This window comes from Peromyscus maniculatus, chromosome 16, assembly GCF_049852395.1.
Source record: "Peromyscus maniculatus bairdii isolate BWxNUB_F1_BW_parent chromosome 16, HU_Pman_BW_mat_3.1, whole genome shotgun sequence".
Taxonomy (NCBI): Eukaryota; Metazoa; Chordata; class Mammalia; order Rodentia; family Cricetidae; genus Peromyscus; species Peromyscus maniculatus.
The window spans coordinates 63449750-63470626 of NC_134867.1; the positions used below are offsets into that span (position 1 = coordinate 63449750).

The 20877-nt window shown below is 49.4% G+C and overlaps 1 protein-coding gene across 10 annotated transcripts in view; it reads right to left on the bottom strand.

Annotated features, from left to right (window-relative positions):
- Window positions 1–3095: 3095 nt before the first annotated feature.
- Pde10a (phosphodiesterase 10A) overlaps window positions 3096–20877 on the bottom strand; it is a 432646-nt gene continuing 414864 nt past the window's right edge. For all 10 annotated transcript variants that reach the window (XM_076552890.1, XM_015994831.3, XM_015994828.3 and 7 more), the window contains 6 exons: window positions 18753–18908; window positions 16396–16568; window positions 11321–11432; window positions 8843–8923; window positions 6678–6766; window positions 3096–3962 (listed from right to left, as the gene is read on the bottom strand). In XM_076552890.1, the coding sequence (XP_076409005.1) occupies window positions 3845–3962; window positions 6678–6766; window positions 8843–8923; window positions 11321–11432; window positions 16396–16568; window positions 18753–18908 (729 nt within the window). In that variant the 3' untranslated portion in view covers window positions 3096–3844. The remainder of the gene's footprint in view (window positions 3963–6677; window positions 6767–8842; window positions 8924–11320; window positions 11433–16395; window positions 16569–18752; window positions 18909–20877) is intronic.

The following is a 20877-nucleotide window of genomic DNA, read 5'->3' on the forward strand; positions in this document are numbered from 1 at the left end:
AGGTGACTGAGGCAGTGTTTCTTTGGGTTCTGAGTGTGTTTTTCTTGAGGAGACATCAGCTTTGTGGTTCTATACTCCTCACTGGCAACAAGGACACCTCTAAGCATTTTTTTTTCTTTCTTTTGCTCTGTTTTTTCAATGCATAAAACGCCTTAAATACTTCTATTGATCACACTGTACAGCTTTGTTTAACAGTAAGAATGTTGTACTCCACTGGGCATCTCTAATTTAAACTTAGTATAAATAATGCCACCAAATGGGCAGCAACAAAAATTCCCATGTGGAAATGTAACCGTCACGCAAGGGGAAGCCACAGCTGACAGTACACGTGACTTAACTCCAATTTCACACCGAATGTCAAGTCAGACTGATAGTTGAAACAGAAGGGGACTGTGATTGGATGAACAGTCTTCCAAGAATCCCCCTGCACACAAGGCCAGCAGAGCGCAAAGCAAATGCGGGTTTGGAATATACAGAGAGAAGTGACTTTCAATAAATACCAAAGCCAGCCGAGGAGCCATGACCCCTAGAGATCCATCCGTGCCTCTGACTGGAGCCACAGATCTCAACAAGCCAGAGGACCCCAGGGTAGGTGTCAGTGACATGGGATGATAACAGGAACCTGATAAGCAAAGATGGACCTAACCAGGGGCATGCCCCTTTACACATACTGTCCCTTACACTTGAGAAAGGCCAAAGATGAGCTAAAGGGGGGGGGGGAGTCAGCATTTAAAGTAAGGGCCCAAGGCCAAGGCAGGGCGAATACTTTAGTCCTGTTCAACTGAGGTCTTAATTTAGACCCAGGAGAGCAGAAATACCACAGGCCAAGCGAAGCCCATTGGAAGACCTGGTGGGTCCCTGAGGCCGCCATGCAGCAACAGGCAGGCTGTGCTCACACATCAAGCACATACGTGAACACAGCGGGGAGGGGAAAAAGCAGAGTTCACTGCGTGTGCACAAAATAAAAACGCTAACACATGCTAGAAAGAGGAACCCGACACCAAACAGGTCAGGTCAAACTGACTCTGTCTGCTGTGGGAATGAGTCACCTGAAGCCTCACAGTGACGGGCACCAGCACACTCTTCCAACCGGAAGGAGCTGGGGATAGGATTCCGCCTCTCTCTTCCTGTGTCTCGCTTACTAGGAAGGTAGGAAGCTGTCTTCACCCCCGGCACGCTTTCCACCGCCTCCACGGCTGTTCACACCCTCTACTTTGTTCTAATCAACTAACTGGTGTTTACAAATGTGAGGACTCTGTTTCACCACCCCGACTCGATACTTCACATTAGTGTTGGCATGCACTCACGTATCCGAGAACATTTTCCCAGACAAAAAGGTACCACAACATGTGGGAAGCAATTAAACAACCACCATGACTATAAAATTTGTGCATTGAAATGATGATAGATAATTTACAAATGCAACATTCTGTTTATATTCATTACTAGTCACTAAGCTTGCATCAGACACTAATGAGAAATTCCAGGACATCTTTAGTGGGAGAAAACACGGTGAGAAAAGAGGTGGGAAAAAAAACTCAGAGGCAGGATTCAAGTGCCTGTCTGCTAAACATATTTGCCAAGACACAAAAACCACTCCTGACCGCCTGAATTCTAAAAGCAAGTTATTAACTGAACATGGCTGCATCCTGGCCTCTCTTATTTTGGGCAAATGTAGGCCTCCTGAGTCTCATACATGGTGAAAACAATGTTACAAAGTTTTATCAGCTATAATCTTTGACCCAAACTGCTTCTCATGTTGACATTTCACAAGAGACGGACTAACCAGTAAATTCCTAGCAGGTTCCTCTGCAAAACTGCCCTAGGAGAGGCCACACCATACTTAGCTAGGTCAAATTCAGAGAGATTTCTGTAATATTCTTATTACCACAGCAGCCATGAAATGCTAAAAGCATCACAGGATTCCCACCACCTGGATCCTCTTCCATACTTGGGGGACAGAATTCACTTCATGCACACCTTCAAAAAGCCAGAATGAAGCAACCATCTTAAACCCTGCCCCTTCCTGCAAACCAACTTCCAAGACAGATGACTGATGAACTTGTGTGGATAAAGCAGTTTTTTGTAGACTCGAGTGCCACATGTCGGTGTGAGGACAGTGGACTTCCTTCAGCCTTCCACTTGTGAACACTCACAGAAGTGACATTTCATGCATGGCCTCATTTCCCAACATGGAGAGTCACTGCTTTTGAATATGGGGGTCTGTCTTTCCTTTTGTCTGGTGTGTGTGCCATATATACATCTGTGTGTTTGTCCCCACACCATGTGTGTGTGTGTGTGCGCACGTGTGTGCACAGCTCTGGTGTTCACTGGCATCACCTTTCACCTCATATGGGGACAACAGCAAATGGAGGAGTATGGAGGGAGACTTCCCAGAAGCCCGTGAGGAAACTGAACCCGTGGTGTGAACATGAGAACAAGGTCTGTGTCCAGCCCTCTCTGCTACAGCATCAATCAGTATGTAGACAAAAACGGAATCGATTTTTGCAAATGCCAAGCTTCTCGAAGCAGTGGTGTGTACAGTGTCGAGCGTATCCAAGCCTATCTCAGAAGTTCATCTCAGAGCAACTTTTCACATGCCTGCCAGAGTGGTGAGAGAGCCGATCATTCCTGGCCAGCCTCTACCTTCTCAAGACTCATTCACTAAGTGAGAACCACCAAGCAGGGACTCCATGGCCCTGTCCTGAAAATCCTCACAGCGTGAACCGGGACTTCCATAGACCTCAGCAGGAAGGGCCCAGAGGGCTCTGTTGCCTTCTCATACTTCACACAGCAGCAGTCCCCAGAAAGTCACACACGAGAACTAGTCACCCTTGGGGTTCTTTGAGGAGGACTGGATATGAGAGCGGCAGAGAGGACATAATCAGGGGTCCAGGTGGTGGCCCTGCACCTCCTCTTGCTGGGCCTGACTGCACAGTGAGGGGAGAGATTGGAATTCCAGGAGACCGAGGCTGCACTATCCGGCGCCTCGGAAGGGAGTACGGCATGGAAGGGGGTGTTATTTAGAATCATCTTTCATTTTGGATGTGATAAAAATGCTGCCCTAGCACACAATAAAAATATAAAGAAACTGATTTGAAAATTCACATTGTTTACTCACAGGTCTTCTTGCTGGAGGAAATTTATATGCCTTGCTTTTATTTTCTTTGTGCAAAGGATTTGGTTAAGGTTGCCGGAGGCTACAGTCTACAGTGAGGGGGGAAAGTGTTTTAATTTTTGACATGGTTTGAAGTGAGAGCTGCACTTTTCAGATGCCTGGGATGTACCCTGTGTCTCCCCGACCAGGGGCAGAGGTCTTCTTCCTTCCGTGGAGCTGACTTGCCTGTGTGCCCCCAAATAAACTGAAAGAACACACCCTTAGTCTGCCTACAATCAACAACCTGAATTTCTCTATCACCTGTGGGTTGTGACCTTCGTGACCTACGTCCCAGGCTACAACAAGGAGGTGACATGTCACCGCGGGGACGTGTGTCCTGTTTATAACCAATGCCACCAAGCAGCATTGCCGCAGAGACGAAGCACAGAACCAGGGTACTGGCCACACCCTCACGGAAGGACCCGGGCAAGAAGCCCCCTTGTGGTCTCTGCCCACCTCCGAGGCCAGTGCACCGCTGGCCTGTTCGCGGATGGCATTCAGAAGGCAGGTGGAGCCCGGCTTGCTCACTGTCCAAGGCGTGAGCGGCAAGCAGGGGTCGTCTGCTTCACATGTGTGTGTATGTGTGATGGTACCTTCTGGGAGAGGATTCCCCCGCTTAAAAAATAAAAGGAACGAAGTCAAAGAAGCGGGATGAGGGTCAGTCGCTGGGCGGGTGCCTCGCCGGGATCAGTCATCGACCTTCACAGGCAGCTTCTCAGATGCCCCCTTGCCAGCTGCTGGGGCTGAAATCCACAACGCAGTCTCCTCCCCACGAATCACCTTCTCCCACTGATTGAGATTATCCCTAGGAACAAAAAGGGCACAGTTACAGCCGACCTCTGGACCGGCTTTCAGAAGTGACATCAGTCATGTGGGGCAACTGAGCTTTGTCAGAGTCAGTCTGCTGCTGACAGGGGCTGGTGTGGGGCAGCAAGGTGGCCTCGTGCCACGGCTCTTCATCAGTGAGCCCCGGAGCCACCAGAGCACTGGACTTCTTGTTTCCCTGGCTGTGAAGACAAGAGCTGAGCCGGATCAAGGGTCGTATCTCCTAATTATTGAGGATGACCGAGTCAGCAGGTGTACCTAGGGCTCCTGGTCGGGGCTGATGGGGCAAGGGGCAGCCAGGGGTGGGTCGCAGGAGAGAGAGCGGGATGATACCCCCCAAGTTACCCAGACCTAGGAAGGCCAGTTATGCGCTCCTTGATGCATTTAATCTGGCCAGCCTCTCGTGTGTAAAACATCTCAAATTCCCTGACCTGGACTTCCAGAACATCCCACTGCAGAAAGCAGAACCTCTGCTCTGGTGACCTCCCATCGGAGCCCCGTTCTCCTACTGACCTCTAATCTTTTTTCTCCCTGTTCTCAACTGGAACATCACAGGCACGCGGCCTTGCAACCAGCGACGGTGACAGCCTCCTGTGCCAGCCTGTGAGCCTGGCAGAGTTCTTCACCCCACCCCACCCTGACCTGGCTTTCTTTTACACAAAGTCCATGTCGGAAAGGAGCTTTGACAAAATTTATACACAACACTACTAAAAAAAAAAAAATCCCCTAATTTTCTTTTATGAGCAAGCATGCTAAAATCCCTTTGGGGAAAAAAAAGTATCCTAACATACAATGGAAGCCAGGTAAGACTCTTAATCTGTGCCGTAACATTGAGTATCATTTTCCCGGATCTTAGGGATAGTCTGATATGTTCGGAAATGACACACACTATATTTGCTAGTTTCCTTAGTCTTCATGTGTACAAGATATCTAAACACTCGAATGGTCTTTAAGAAATGAGGTGGGTTAGCCAACGCCACTGACCACACTCTCCAGGCCGCTCGTGTTGAGTGCCACAGCAGTCAGGCCGATGCCTGAAGACCCCACAGCTACGGACCCCGCCCGCTCGTAAGATGTATTACAGAGCATGGCGTTCCGGGTAGGAAAGGGGGTTTCAACTTAGGGTCCGGATGCAGGTGATTTGCTATCCCCGCTGGCCCTTGATGCCTGTACTTCTGTGAGCGGCTCCCTCAGGGAGGGAGCCACAGCCCAGGTGTGGAGCCATCCTTCTTGGCCTCTGTGGATCAATTCCTGGGAGCTCCCTATGACTCGGGCCGCTGGGCCAGGTGTCGCGCTCTCCAGGATTGGGTGGAAGAAACGCCGCCGTCTCTCGGACAGGAAAATGAGTCAAAACGGCCCTCCTTGTTGGCTTTATTGGTTTGGTGTTTTCAACATTGTCCACAGCAGAGGCTAGAGCACACCACATTTGGGTTTTCTCTAACACTGCTGGCTAAACGTATGCCCACGTCTTCCCTGGTGTCCACTCCAGCTGCCCAGCCTGGGCAAGACTGGGCCGTGCGAAAGCCTGAACACCATTCACCCCCTGCTTTCCCGAGAGGGACTTCTCTTAAAAAGAAAATTAGAATCTTTAAAAAGTCAGTGTTTTTAACTGAGCTGGGGGTCTCAGAAGAGGTGGGGCAGAGGTGGAGGGGATCTGAGGCTAGGGCACGTGGGAGGAGGCTAAGCACCCCCAAGAGGAAGGGCGCCCGCCCAAGCCTTCTCTCTTGCACTCACAGTCCCTGCTGCGGTTTAGGCCACGCCCCTTCCCTGACAATCACCTGAGCAGACGGCTCTGTCCTCAGATGCAGTGGTGGACACTCCTGTGGACAGGGACAGGGCCTCCTGCTCTGTCTGGGGGAATGAATGGGCATGCTCTCCTCATACACTATGTAGGTCACCTTAGGAGACGCATGGGGGCTCTGAGATTTGTGGCAGGCATGTTTGAGTGTCTGCAGGCCACACTGGGTGTCGGAGCCTACAGGGTGCTGCCTGGCAGGGGTCTGGGAGTCGGGGTCCCGTCAGCACAGACCACGGACAGGACGTTCACAGGTCTCGGAGGGAGCCACTTACGGTAAGAGGTACACTGCCTTCAGGGAGATGCCTCATGCCTGGCTCACAAGGAGCCCAGGGGAGACCCCTACTCTGAGGGGTCCTCTGTACACAGCCGTCCTTTGACCTGCCCTGGTCCATGGCATGGGTGGGGCACTATTTGTCCTGTCTGAGCTACAGAACAGGCTGCCTTAGCGTCAGCTAGTGTCTGAGATCCAACTCTAATAAAAAAAAAAAGAAAGATAGAAAGAAAGAGAGAAAGGAAAGAAAGAAAGAAAGAAAGAAAGAAAGAAAGAAAGAAAGAAAGAAAGAAAGAAAGAAAGAAAGAAAGAAAGAAAGAAAGAAAGAAAGAAAGAAAGAGAAAGGAAGGAAGGAAAGAAAGAAAGAAAGGAAGGAAGGAAGGAAGGAAGGAAGGAAGGAAGGAAGGAAGGAAGGAAGGAAGGAAGGAAGGAAGGAAGGAAGAAAGAAGAAAGGGAAGCAAAGTGGGGTTCTCATCCCTGAGGAAACCAGCCAGCTGGGCCCACCCAAGACCGACCGCACACGGTAAATGGACAGCAGAGCAAACACACAAGCTTCAGATCAGAAGATTCCCTACAGACTGTGCATACCACACGCCCACAGGCTGGTGAGTGAATTCTGTGCCTACCTGCAGGCCTTCAGCAGCGGCTCTGTGGGCGGGAGGATCTGTGTCAGCGTGGTGTAGCAGGGAATGGCCACGGCATTGTAGAATCCAAGCTGCCGCAGAGGGAGGTCGGGAAACGATACAAGGTCACGGTTAGGATGTTGATGCTCCCACTGTTCCTGAAGCCTAAGTGTGAATGTGCTGTGTGTGTGTGTGTGTGTGTGTGTGTGTGTGTGTCTGTGTGTCTGTGTGGTGTGCTGTGTGTGCTCTGTGTGTGTGTGTGTGTGTGTGTGTGTGTGTGTGTGTGTGTGTGTGTGGTGTGTGCTGTGTGTGCGGTGTGTGCTGTGTGTGTGTGTGTGTGTGTGTGTGTGTGCTGTATGCTGTGTGTAGTGTGTGTGTGTGCTGTGTGTGTGCTGTGTGTGTGTGTGTGTGTGCTGTATGTGTGTGTGTGTGTGTGCTGTGTGTGTGTGTGTGTGTGTGCTGTGTGTGCTGTGCTATATGTGTGTGGTATATGCTGTGTGTGTGCTGTGTGTGTGTGTGCTGTGTGTGCTGTGTGTGCGGTGTGTGCTGTGTGTGCTGTGCTATGTGTGTGTACTGTGCGCTGTGCTTTGTGTGTGTGCTGTGTGCTGTGTGTATGCCAAGTGTGTCGCATATCGTGTGCTGTGTGGTGTGTGCCCTGCATTTGTGCTCCATGTGCTGTGCTTTGTGTGTGTGTGCTGAGTGTGTACTGTGTGCTGTGTGATGTGTATGTGTGTGATGTGTGTGTGCTGCGTGTGCTGTGTGATGTGTATGTGTGTGCTGTGTGCTGTGCCTGTGCCGTGTCTTCTGGGCCCTGAGAGGACCAGCGCTGCCTAGCTGACAGACCGTTCAGATGGATGACAAGGACGCACACACACAAATCCCTAATACACTGCTGCAGTGCACACCCACGGGACTCAAAACTTGAGTTAAACGGGTTAAACTAGTCAGACTAGAATCCAAGGCCTGTGGAGATCCTGTGCTAACGTGACTGCTGCCCTGTGGACATCGCAGTCAGGCCCACAGTCCTTCCCCTGGCCTGCTCTCTTCCCGCTCAGCATTCAGGGGCAGCTGACGTCACTTCTGGTTTTCTTCTGTGACCCTGAGCCTGGTGCCATCCCCACCCTCCCTCGGACTTGTGCCCTTCAGCTCAGCTCTCGCCCATGTTCTCTCTCTGTCTCCCTCTCCCTCTTTGAGATTTTGACATTACCCTGCCTACCTAGTGAAGGGCGGACATGGATCACTGTAAGGCTGCCCAGAGCCCAGACCACTGCCCTCCACTGGGGGCCCCACTGGCTCCCTCGCTAGCCCAGCAGCTTCTTTAGGGAGCAGAAGCAGTAGGGGTTCTGAGTGGTTCCGCTTTGCTTTCTCCTGCGGTAGCTGGGGTCACAGCCTTCATGCGAGAGCAATGCTCAGACATTTCCGCTTTGGACATAAGTCTGAGACAGCGTCTCTCTCGTCTACAGTCCAGGTGGACCCGGCACTCAGGAACCTCCCGCCACAGGCTCCCGGGGGCTGGGGCTGCAGGGATGAACCACCTCAGCAGGTCTGTTTTTAGTTTCATAGCACGTGCAGGTATTTTCTTATTCTAAATCTGAGCAAGGAGTCACTGGGCTACAACACCCGAGAAAAAGATTATGTCCCGGAGAACGGAGTACTTCACTGTCCTGACAAAATATCCTCACAGTGATCAATTTAGAATTTAGAAGCATTGGAAAGTATTTGTGGGTCTCAGAGCTATTTAAAACTCCCTCATGCTACAAAAAGAGTCCCTCTTTTGGCAAAGCCCAATCTATTTTAAAAGGAACTATCTTTCGGATTGAGAATCCTAAAACGGAATCCTTTTTGGGACAGACTCTGTTACAAATGTTTAGAAAGATTTTGTTAGATCCCTTCCTTAATGACAAGATGTATTTCAAACAATTTCAGAACCAAAGGTAAAACAGGGAACAAAAGAAGCAGTGAAGGGGAGGAGAGGCAGGTGTCTGTACCCCAGAGTAGCCAGGACCCCAACAGGTTCCCACAAACCCAGGAACCAGATAGAGCACACGAACAGGGAGCTCTGCGTTTGAGAACTGTCTATACAGGGCTCCAAACCACCAAGTTCCATAGACAGATGATGGGAAGACAGACAGACAGACAACCACAGAGATGGCTCTTGTCCTCCGTACCTGTCCTTGAGGGACCTCGTCCCGCTTGTCTCTGTCCATCATCGGGATGGGTTGTATGCCCAGCTTCTTCATCTCATCACCCTAGAATAGACAGGGGGAAATTATCCGTGGTTTTCAAAGAGTCACACAAAATTCTGGTGTTCATGAAATTTTTCTTTAAAATGTCTCATGCCCCAAGAGACATGTGGTCAAAGCAATGGCAATCGTGTGTCACTGTCTGGTACTGTGCTCTGACATTCTTTTTTGGCCAAGTTCCTGGACACCCAAACGTCTCCTCTGGTGCCACCGTACAGCAGGAGGGGTGAGGTATGAAAAGACGGGAAGGCTACCCCGGCTTCCTCTTCAAACGGTTCTTCCTTTGTGTGAAATGAGGGAAGCTGGGCTTGACCGGTCCTGACGGAGGGATGGTGAGCAGCTTGCCGAAACTGTCACTGAGGATCCGGGACGGCTGACGCACCACTGGGTACCGCATTCCTGCTGTGCGTGGACACTGTAAGGGACCTCCCGCACACGAGACTTTGGGATGAGTGTTTGTATCATTCCACTTGCTCCTCTAGAAATGCTACAAGATGCTCACAGCATCCTTACAGCTCTTACAAAGTCACTAGCTTCTGTTTTGTTAAAGTTTGTTGAAATCTTCTTAATGATGCACACTTCATCATTTAAATGAACGTTTTCTCCCCTTCGGAAATCACAACCCTACACTGAAACCTTCTAGGATTCCTTAGAGTCAGAAAGGAGTTCCTATACCCCTCACTTAAAGCACTGTGCCCTACAACTTGCCCTGTACCGCCCAGGTCCTTCAAAGCTCCAACGCTTCAGCTCCACGCTTTAAATTCAGAAACTGGTGGGTCCCGCTGCTCTCTTCTCTATCCACATGGGTGAAGCCTACCAAGTGTCTGCCCAGGATGACATCACAAGTCTAAGAGGGAATGGACTCCTCAATAAGTGGCGTCAGTGTGTGTCTAGAGCAGCATGACGCTGGAAAGGAAACCCAGGGATGTGGGACAAGCAAGCGACAGGCACCCAACGAGTGGCTTCAACAGCCGTAGGGGGCAGAGGCAGGCTATGGAAGTGGGGGTGGGGGGGTGGGGATCTGAATCCCGTGCTTGTGGGAAGCTCTGAACGGGGAGGGGGGTGTGCTGACTGCCCAGGGCTACACCCTGAGGGCCGAAGCAACCGTGCTCTGGGGCCACGTGCAGGCTTCATCGTGGCTACTCCTTCTGAAAGGCATGGAGAGGAATGTGGAGGGGGGGGAGGGGTAGAGGAGCAGGCAGCAGCATGGTGGGAAGGGGAGGAGACACCGGACTTGGGGGTGGGGGGTAAATCAACCAAATCAACCCACAGGACCCGGAGACTATTCCGTGACTCCTCCCACGGACAAGGTCCTCTGGGAGACCACCTACAGCGCTTGGATGGAGCTTCATCCGCCCTGGACTGGGTGATCGGTGAGGGGTATGCAGGGAGGGGACCTATGCTGTGTGTCTGTCACACCTCCATTCACAGCTTAGCATTCAAGCGTTGTTGGAAAAGTACTATCTGCATAGTAAGTAAAACCTGGTGGAACAATGGTCCAGCTTTCCCAGAGGGTGTGTACAGACTGTACTGCAGCTCACACATGCACCCGAGCTGACCGTGAAGGATTAGTGCACTTGAGACCTGTGTATTTCACTTTCATTAATTAAGTATGACAGGTTCTGTTACAAAAAAAAAAAAGCATGCACATGTATGTGCGTGCATGCATGCATGTATGCGCTCTAGAACAGTGGTTCTCAACCTTCCTAATGCTGAGACCCTTTTAGTACAGTTCCTCATGTAGTGACCCCCAACCATAAAATTATTTTCGTTGCCACTTCAGAACTGTGATTTTGCTACTGTTATGAATCGTAATGTGAATAGCTGTGTTTTCTGACGGTCTCAGACAACCCCTGCTGAAGAGTGATTTAATCCCTAGAGGGATCTTGACCTACATGTTGAGAACCACTCTCTAGAGGCTGGCTGCCCTACAGAAGGCAGAACCTGAGCTGGCCAGTGAGCACACTTATGTCTTATGCCAGAGGCAAACAAGGCTGACGCTCCCCAGTTCCTCACCGGTGGGAGATGCAGCCCGGGGCTTCGGAACCCTCCGTGCCCAGTATACATTTAAAGAAGCATCCAGTAATACACACCCAGTGAGCGAAGGTAAGCTGTCAGGAAAGGAAAATTCCCGCAGCAACGCTCAATGAGCACGGTCCCCAGCTCTTTCTGTGGGGGTCAGGGGACTCGCCCTTAGTCAGGTAGACTGCAACAGAGTTCTCGCTGCATGGTTATAACTGCTAAATCCGTCATGGTGTGTGACCGACCACAGCTGTCCAAGGTGACTGTTAACATGACCAATCAGGTATCAGGTAGAGTGACTAGCCACCGGGTTTGATTTCTGCTGGAACACCTTCCCACTTCTTGGTCATGTCTGAGTCAATACGAGAAGCAAGGACCTACCTCAGCCCAGAATTCTGCGTAGATGTCATTTGCTGTCAGTTTTGTAACCGGCCATAGCTTCGTCACAGAACAAAGATCGCAGGCAGTCATCATCAACCCGATTACACGGTCTCTAGAAGACAACAGAAAACAGGTGAATGCAGTATTTGCACTTTGCCTGGAGACCTATGGGGGGTAGGGGTGCAGGCATCATCGGGAGTAAGGTTTGCCTGTGCTTTACTTCCTGATGACCGAAAGAGCATTAAGAAGCAGAACCATGTAGTCTGGCAGGCATGTCAGCAACACAGAATTAAAGGGCAGAGTGGCTTTAGCGGCGACATGAGGCCCTTCTACCATAAGTCACACAGGAGTGTGCTCCGTGCACCTGGTGCCTCGGTATCCCTGCTTGAACAAACACAGCAGGCAGCATTCTGTTACCTTCCAGATCATCTGGTCCCCCTCAGAGCAATGGGCCAAGCTGTCATTTCACAGACTCTGCAAGTTTAATGTCACCTAAAGAGAAAACCTGGCCCATGCTTTCATCCTATATCCGTAAAGTCTGAGATGTACAAAAATGCTAAACTTCTTCAAGGGAGAAGCAGCATGACCAGGGCCAGGCGAGGACTTGGGTTTCCAATGGGTTTGCTTGCAGGCAGAGTGGGGTGGACCATGTTCCTCCAAGGCCAAGCTGTTTAGCAAAAGCATGTTCAAACTCAGACTCTGCCAAAGCAAGGAGTTTTCCACTTAGCTTCTTGGTATCTACAGTGATGCACACACGTCCAACTTGCTATTTGCCTAAGTACAGCTAAATCTTTTCTCTTAAAGAAAAACAATAATTGCTTAGAAATTCCAAGAAACATATTCCCTGTGACTTCCCTGAGTTTTCTGCAGTGATACTTAGCGTGGCGAAGTGAAGTAAGAAATTATAATATCCTGCCCTTAACTGGAGAAAATAACATCATTTATAAAGACCAGTCATCACCAGAGACACAGAACTGTGCCAGAGCTGAGATAGCACCGGCACTTCCGGTTCACGAGTCCTCAGTGAACCTAAAGGACACAGCCTGGACCAATGGAGACGGTTTGTCAGGATCATCTGTCAAGGTTGCGGAGGGCTCTCACAATAGTTCTCACGACAGGTTCCTGAATGCCACATCACAAAGTGCTGTGTGCCATCGGCCCATCTCCTTTCGTTCCCTCGCTGGCAGCCTGGCTTTTCAGAGGGACCGTCCAGAGGGCTTGTGCCATCCGCTACAGGTCGGGGCGGATAACTGAGGGACATTTAACAATCACGTATAGCTGCCTGTCATTCCTTTCTCAATTAGTAAGCGCATTAGACAGACGGAGACCATGAAAACTAGCACTATATTTACAAATAATTCTTTCATGAAACTGAAATGGGTCAACCTCACTCAATGAATTGTCACCAACCCCCCCCCCCAACGTTTTTATGCTAGATGGTATAATAAGGTTTAATCTGGAAAAAAATATTTCTCATTTCAGAACTCTGTAAAAGCAATGATAACAGCACTGGGCTTTGTAAAATGTGTAAACCTTTCCCGCTGGAAATAACCCCACACGGAAAACTGCTGGTGTAGGGATCAGAACTGTCAGAATTATTTTTTTTTTTTTTTTTTTTTTTTTTTTTTTTTTTTTTTTGGTTTTCCGAGACAGGGTTTCTCTTGTGTAGCTTTGCGCCTTTCCTGGATCTCACTTGGTAGCCCAGGCTGGCCTCGAACTCACAGAGATCCGCCTGCCTCTGCCTCCCGAGTGCTGGGATTAAAGGCGTGCGCCACCACCGCCCGGCCACTGTCAGAATTATTTAGACAACACGGTGCAGAGTTGTTATTTTATTGCTCACGAGGAAGTAAACAGCCTGGAAGTTTGGCATGGGTCCATATTAAGTATAATTTCTGTTTTCATTCGTAATTATAAATCAGTTAGATGGCCATGATCACTCAGAAATGCCAGAATGGATGTTTTATTCTGTTTATGAATGGAATTAGACCTCAGCCCTGAAAGCATTCTCTGGGACAGCTGTGCCCCCAGTGGGGTTTGTTCAGGATGCACTCTGGCATAACCTCACGGGGACCAGTCTTTCACCGCAAACCAACTCAGAACGCCATGTGCTCACAGTCCCTTGGAAACTTCAAGCACTCTGGCCCCATTCACTTAACCTAGCAGTTCTGGATCCTGCTCTGCTCTCACAGAAACTTCTTGTTGGGAAAGGCAAATAACACATGTAATTGTATCAAAAAAACCTATAGGGTGGGCAAAAACAAACCACAAAACATAGCTCTTGACTTGAAAGTCACATGATATTTTTGGAAAATGGCACTGTACCCCTCTTTCAAGTAAATAATTAAATGTAATACAGCTCAACTAAAATGGCGAGTGGATATTTATAATTGGGAAAATCTCTAGCAGATTTCCCATTTGCTTCTGAAACATTTACAATGAAGGGGTGCAGGCCTGTGACGCCCTGTAACTCATTTGAAATGGCACAGTGAATCGGAAAAGGGACACACTAGTGACTTCCTTAATATCTAGGCAGCAGGAGTACACAATCGACCATGTCACTCCCTGCCAGCCCTGAGATGTACACACAAAACATTCAGAAAAGAGAGTTACTCAGTGACAGCTTCCTGCAGCATTCCTAAATAAATAAATGAATACATAAATGCCAGGTGGAGATTACCCTGCCGATATGTAAGATGAATTGCAGCATAATGCAGATATGGACTGCAGTGGGGGGTCAGATGGTTAGTGGAGATGCTTCAGGAGGCCTCCCAGGTTACAAAACACTGAGCATATTCAACTCAGTGGGGGGAAATGGATTAGTCATTAAGTGATGCCGATTTAATACATCAAGAAGAAATAAAAATATAACTCTATTGATTTAATACACGAAGAAGAAATAAAATATAACTCTACTAATATAATAATTCAGAGCTAAATATAAAAGTTGAACTAGAAAACACACACACACATGTATGAAGTATTTACGTTGCTGTGGGGTTGGGTAAGAACAAGTAACAGATGCGGCTTCGTGAACTGAGGTTTCTTTGTTCCCCACAGAGAATCTGGGGCTACAGTGTCACTTGCTAATAGAGGGTTTGCCTAGCATGTATGAGGCCCTGGGCTCCATCCTCAGACCAGAGAGAGAGAGAGAGGGAGGGAGGGAGGGAGGGAAGGAGGGAGGGAGAGAACGAACATAATAAATATTGTAAATCACCTAAAAGTATCTGTGAAAAAGAACACAGAAGTTCGGTATCACCAGCAAAAGACAGGCCAGACATGAGCAGACGGCACAGCAGCACACAGGGCAGTCGGCAAGCGTGAGACGCTTCCGTGCAGCCGACAAGAGTGCACGGAACAGTTCTCGCCCTCGTGTTAGAAGATGTGTGCATTCCTAGCATGTTTGTGTATGTATATTTCTAGCAATATATGCCATGTATACTTATTTTTTTATTTCATGTGCATCCGTGTTTTGTCTGCATGCGTGTCTGTGCACCACGTGCCTTCCTGTCACCCTCAGAGGCCAGAAAAATACGCTGGATCCCTGGTTGGGAGCTGCCATGTGGGTGCCGGGAACAAAACCCAGGTCCTCTGCAAGAGCAGCCAGTGCTCTCAACCGCCCAGGCATCTCTCCAGCCCTATGCCGTGGACTTTCAAGGTCCATAGGAGAGATCACATGAGCAAAGTTTATTGCATCATTGTTGATAGTGGAAAATTCTAGAAACTGTCACCGTCAACCTGGAGAAGAACCTTTACAACTATGTGTGTTACACGGTGTTATAGATCTTTTGAAAAGGAATGGAAAGGCACGTGGCTGAGTACACACTGCAGGCACACTGTGACACCCCTAGAGGAACAGAATGGACAGGGGACGACGACATCATAGCAAGCACATGGCATCTGAGGGCTGTGGCAAAAATGGCGCTCTCTCTTTCCCGCGCATACTTCTTCGTCCTGAAGTTTGTTAGGACAGACAAGCATTACCTTCAAAACTGTTGACCAACACAGTTCAGTCATGGCTAATTCATGCCACCAACACAGAGGCCCATACGCATTAAGCATGAAAAATAGATTTTCAATTTGATGTTTAAATTTTCTATATTAATATATTAATTATTGTGACTATTTAGTTAAAAATAACTGAATACATCCAAGGAAAAAGTAGAAGGGTGGGTTTCTGAACCCATGCATACTTCATGAGGGTCGGATATCTCTCTGAAGGCGCCATAAAGAGAGTGCAAACGAACACCTGTCCCCGCACAGGGTTTAAGCACAGGAACCGCACACACTGTGAGCCGAGGAGACTTGAAGCACATTGCCCCTGTGAACTGCAGGGAGGCAGAGCAGGAGGAACCAGAGGCACCAATGGCCCCTTGGGAACTTTGTCAGCAATGGCTCATGTAGTCCTGGCAAGGCCTTGCTGTGTGTGAGAGAGGAGGAGGATCTCCCCTGTAGTTCTTCCGAAAGACGGTTCCACACACCGTGTAAGTTTTGAGCCTTGCAGAATGTGGACAAGCCCTGGTGTGAAGGGAAATTTGCACAGCCACTGCTGGCTGAGACACCCGCATCATTCCAAGGATGTCCTTGACTCTGAAGAGCTGGGCTCCAGTTCTACCCATTTTCTTTACATCAGGGCACCCAATTGAACTTCTAGACCATCCTCTAGAAAGCACTCTTAAGATCAGGGTCTGGATGGAACCCAGAAGAGACAGAGGCAGAGCCAGTAAGTAGCTGTCCGTGCACCTTAGGGTGAAGATAGTCCCACCCAGGAGAGATTGACTGGATACAGATAATCACAACAGTGAATGCTGTGGGCTACCTGAGAACCATCCAGGCAGGAGGCAGGTGAGTGGCTCACAACACACTGGCCATGAATCTGAATCCACTTTGCAAACCATCCCTGGGAGAAATGGCAGAACCACCACCAAAACACCCATCCCCAGAGGGACACCCTTCATGTGTCCTCCAAGGAGCAAGTGTGCGCGCACACGCGCGCGCACACACACACACACACACACCTCAAATTACAGTTCTTGATTCAGGCATCAGGCTCGTAGCCTTTGCCACGCCATCCTTACCGATGTGACTGGTTGTGGAGGTTCAGCGACCCTGCCTGGTACATCTCCTCCAGCTGCTTCCTGTTCCCGAAGTACAGGGCGAGGTCAGTGGCGATGATGGCTTTGCGGATGATCTCCAGCACCTGCTCGTACTCGCTGGAGCTCAGGGTGGAGAAGATGTTGTGCCCTTCCAGCTACAGAGAGACCAGAGGAAAACCGCCCATGGTGGCCACGCCTAGGCTCAAGGCATAGTCAGTTATTTGAAAGTTATGGACAACAAACAATGCCAAATGTCACCGAAGGACAAGTTCGGGGAAACAAAGGGACTGTTCAGTTGTAATGGCAGAGCCATTGCTTATGTGGACCATTTTACCCACAGGATACCACTTGCTACCACAAACCCCAAGTGACTTTACTATACCTTATTTGTGTGTGTGTGTGTGTGTGTGTGTGTGTGCGCGCGCACACACACACACACACGTTTATAGTGATGAGGCTAGGAAACATAAAATACTGAAGTTCCCAGCAGCTTTTTCTTTGGGGCCAGTGAATTGTAGTCATTTCCTGCTGTACTGAAACTCATGCTTAGAAAACCACTATATCCTCAACCACGTCAGGTCCCACCGTAAACGGCAACCACTTGGCTGTAGCTTATGAGATGCAGACACATTAGGGACAGCCACTGAAGGTCCAGGAATGTCCAATGGAAAGAGAAAAACTTCAAGAGGCAAAAAAAAAAAAAGAAAGAAAGAAAGAAAGAAAGAAAGAAAGAAAGAAAGAAAGAAAGAAAGAAAGAAAGAAAGAAAGAAAGAAAGAAAGAAATCCAAGAGGTATGAACACTGAGATACTCAGCGATAGCTAAAAGGGGTGTAAGGCTGTGCCCCCAGGCTATGTGGGGGTGTCATGAGATGATATTACCAGAGAAGGATGCCTACACCAAGCCAGAAAAACAGGACGCACTGGCTGCAGCAGAGGGTATAATTTGGGTTTACAGATAAGTGGTAGACACTGTGGCTCTACCATAGTAGAAGCCATCCACAAAAAGACTTGGGCATCAAGTGGAAGCCAAGAAAGTAGAAAGGGACCGTTGGTGGGGGATTTACTCATGGAAGGCGGGAGAGCAGACTGTGGATTAAACAGGAGTGGAGAGGTGGGTGCTGGGGTGCAAAGGCTTATTATGCTTGGAGGAGCGCAAGAGTAGGGAAGAAGTCAAAGGGTAGCCCAAAGGAAAGTATGATCGTCTGAATGAAAATGGTCCCCACAGGCTCACAGGGAGTGGCATCAGGAGGTGTGATGTTGTTGGAGTGGGTGTGGCCTTGTTGGAGGGAGTGTGTCACTGGGGGTGGGCTTTGAGGTTTCAGATGCTCAAGCCAGGTCCAGTCTCTCTCTCTCTCTCTCTCTCTCTCTCTCTCTCTCTCTCTCTCTCTCTCTCTCTCTCTCTCCCCTCTCCCCTCTCCCCTCTCCCCTCTCCCCTCTCCCCTCTCCCCTCTCCCCTCTCCCCTCTCTCTCCTCTCTCCTCTCTCCCCTCTCTCCTCTCCTCTCTCCTCTCTCCTCTCTCCTCTCTCCCTCCCTCCCCTCTCTCCTCTCTCTCTCCTCTCTCCTCTCTTCTCCCTCCCTCCCTCCTGCTGCCTGTGGATCCAGATGTAGAACTCTCAGCTGCCTCCCCAGGACCACGTCTGCCTACACACTGCCATGTTTCCTGCCGTGGTGCTAATGGGCTAAACCTCTGAACTGTAAGCCGGCCCCAGTTAAATGCTTTCTTTTGTAAGAGTTGCTACGGTCATGGTGTCTCCCCGCAGCAACAGAACTTTGACTAAGACGGAAAAGCATATGAAAACCTACTACTTCACAATACAACTGAAAATGTAAGGGAAGGGATGAGAGGAGAGTGAGGAACACTGGGGGTGTGGAGGATGAGGAGAAGGGGGAGGAAGGGTGGTAGGTGGGTTAACCTAAGCCTTATGGAAACCCAAGAATTAGAAAGCTAACTCCAAAATACAACTTTTAAAAAGAGTTCAAATAGAGGCATTCTGCATGGGTGGACAAGGCCACTCCCAGAAGCCATGGACTATGAAATAAAGCCACACTGCCAGGTGTGGGATACCTCCCTACAAGTTATTTTGGTCAGAGAGGCCCCAGAGTTCTCCAAAACAACAGCTAGCACTGTTGGTTACCCACATAACGAGCCTGTAAGATCCTGGTGCTGAAGACACCACGCACTGGCTATGGGCTATAGAGAAACCAAGCTTGGGTGATAACACCCTAAAAACGACTTGTGACAAGCATAAGCTAGTACAGGAACCTGCAGCTGCCGAGTGCCTGCAGACTCCCTTAGGAACACCCCCCCTCCCCCAAGACACTGCAGCCCGGCACCTCACCTGCAGGATGGACACTGTCTGGGAGAAGTGGTGCTGTTCCATGGTGGAGGTGGAGTACAGTGCGGCCAGGGGGTGGTCGAATTTCTGCAGGTAGCTGTTACTGAAGCCCCTGTGGTCCAGGTCGTGACACAGACATGCAATCAGCAGGCCTTTGCGCTTGAAGAGAGAACAGAATGTAGACATGTTTAAAAACATGGCACGGAGACACCTGGAGACTCATGGCTTACATTCACATCATATTCATTTCTGCCACTGATATATCCAAAGTCCCAGGAGTCCTTGAAATCACAAACTTTTTTGGAACCCCGTTCTTTGTTGTTCCGCAATGTGAACTTGACAAGCAAATGAGTTTTCCTCTTTCACTCTGGAGTAGGGGCAAGGGGTACCAGATGCACCAAAGCCTTATGGGCAAGCTCAGCCATGCATGCAGCAGGCAGCTTGGGTGCTCCTAGCTCTAACAAGGCCACCGCTTTTCTCAGCCAATACACACAACGTGTGAACAGAGGACATGTGAAAACAGCACACTGCACTGGAATAAGAAAAATGCTGTGGAGCCCAAGGGAGGCAAGCCTGGACTAAAGAGAGCAGCCTGGGCCAGGCCCAGTAAGAGCCGGACACCAACAGAGACCTGTGAGAGGAAGGAAGGAGACAAGATGGTGTTTGAGAAGATCACGGTAGAAGAGCACACCTGAGCAAGGTCGGGAGCAGGCAGGGGACCGAGGGTGGGGTACAGGGTCCTCACACGGACCTCACATTCCAGATGACAAGGAGCAGAGTGGAGGGACTCGGGGACAGCAGTGTCTGCATCTAACTGGCAGTTTCAGAAAACTGTCCAGTGGTGTGTAAGGCATTCCCTAGGAGGGTCTGCAATAATCAGGGGAAGGCCGGGGAGGGTGAGAGCAGGACACTGACAGAAGTGTGAAAGGTGTGAGCAAAGTGTGAACGCGGTTCACAGGCACTCCAGTGGGCTCCCTTGACTGGCTGTGAAAAGCAAGGCGAGCAAGGTCAAGTGTGATTCTTTTTTTTTTTTTTTTTTTTTTTTTTTTTTTGGTTTTTCGAGACAGGGTTTCTCTGTGTAGCTTTGCGCCTTTCCTGGGACTCACTTGGTAGCCCAGGCTGGCCTCGAACTCACAGAGATCCACCTGCCTCTGCCTCCCGAGTGCTGGGATTAAAGGCGTGTGCCACCACCACCCGGCAAGTGTGATTCTTATTAAGGACACCAGCAGCAGGTGTGGGAAATCCTGCAGGTGGTGCAGGTGAGTAGACCATCAGGGTCCAGGTCAAGAGTGGCATGAAACTCTTAAGTGATGGGCAAGTGGAAACTGGGTGGGCAGCTGCTTGAGCCTCAAACTGGCCTTGCGTGGAGAAAGGAAATGGTGGAATTCGCCAAAGCCCTGTGAGAAGAGAGGAAGGTGAAATTCTGAGGAATCATGAACTCCAGCTCTAAGGAGCCTGAGGAAAAAGGTTCTTAAAGCAATCTGAGGGAGGAGTGGCCACTGTGGCCCCAGGAACGCTGTGACTACAAAAGGAGCTAAGTGGAAAAAGTGCTGAAAGTCTCCCCAACTAGAATACGAATTCCAACAGAAGAAAAAATTATTCATATGAACAAAAAGCGTATTTCATTTGAATCTTTGGAGGAAGTCGATAATCTATTGTTAAATTCTGCTGCAATTAAAGATTATTTTGGAAAACAAATAAGCAAGAACCAAGGATAGAGTTTGCTCCTCTGCATGCCTGTGCATGTGACTGTAGTATATATGCATGGGGTGGGGGGACACACACTTGTGTGCCAATGTGAAGGCTAGGGAAGGACACTGGATGCCCTGCTCGATTGCTTCTTGCTTTATTTCTTTGTGACAGGGTCTCTCAGTGAACTTGGAGCTGCACTGGTAGCCAGGAAACCCCAGCAATACCCATCTCTCTGTCTCCCACAGTGCTGGGTTAAATGGCGCACAGCCATACCCACATCTTGTGTGGGTAACTGGGCTCTAATTCAGGCCCTCAGGCTCCCACAGTCAACTCACACCTACTGAACCACCTTTCCAGCCCCCCTTTTTACTGGGTTTGAGGTGGTACTTTTCTCCACTTCTGGAATCCACCTTCCATGATTTCTGTTTCAACTATG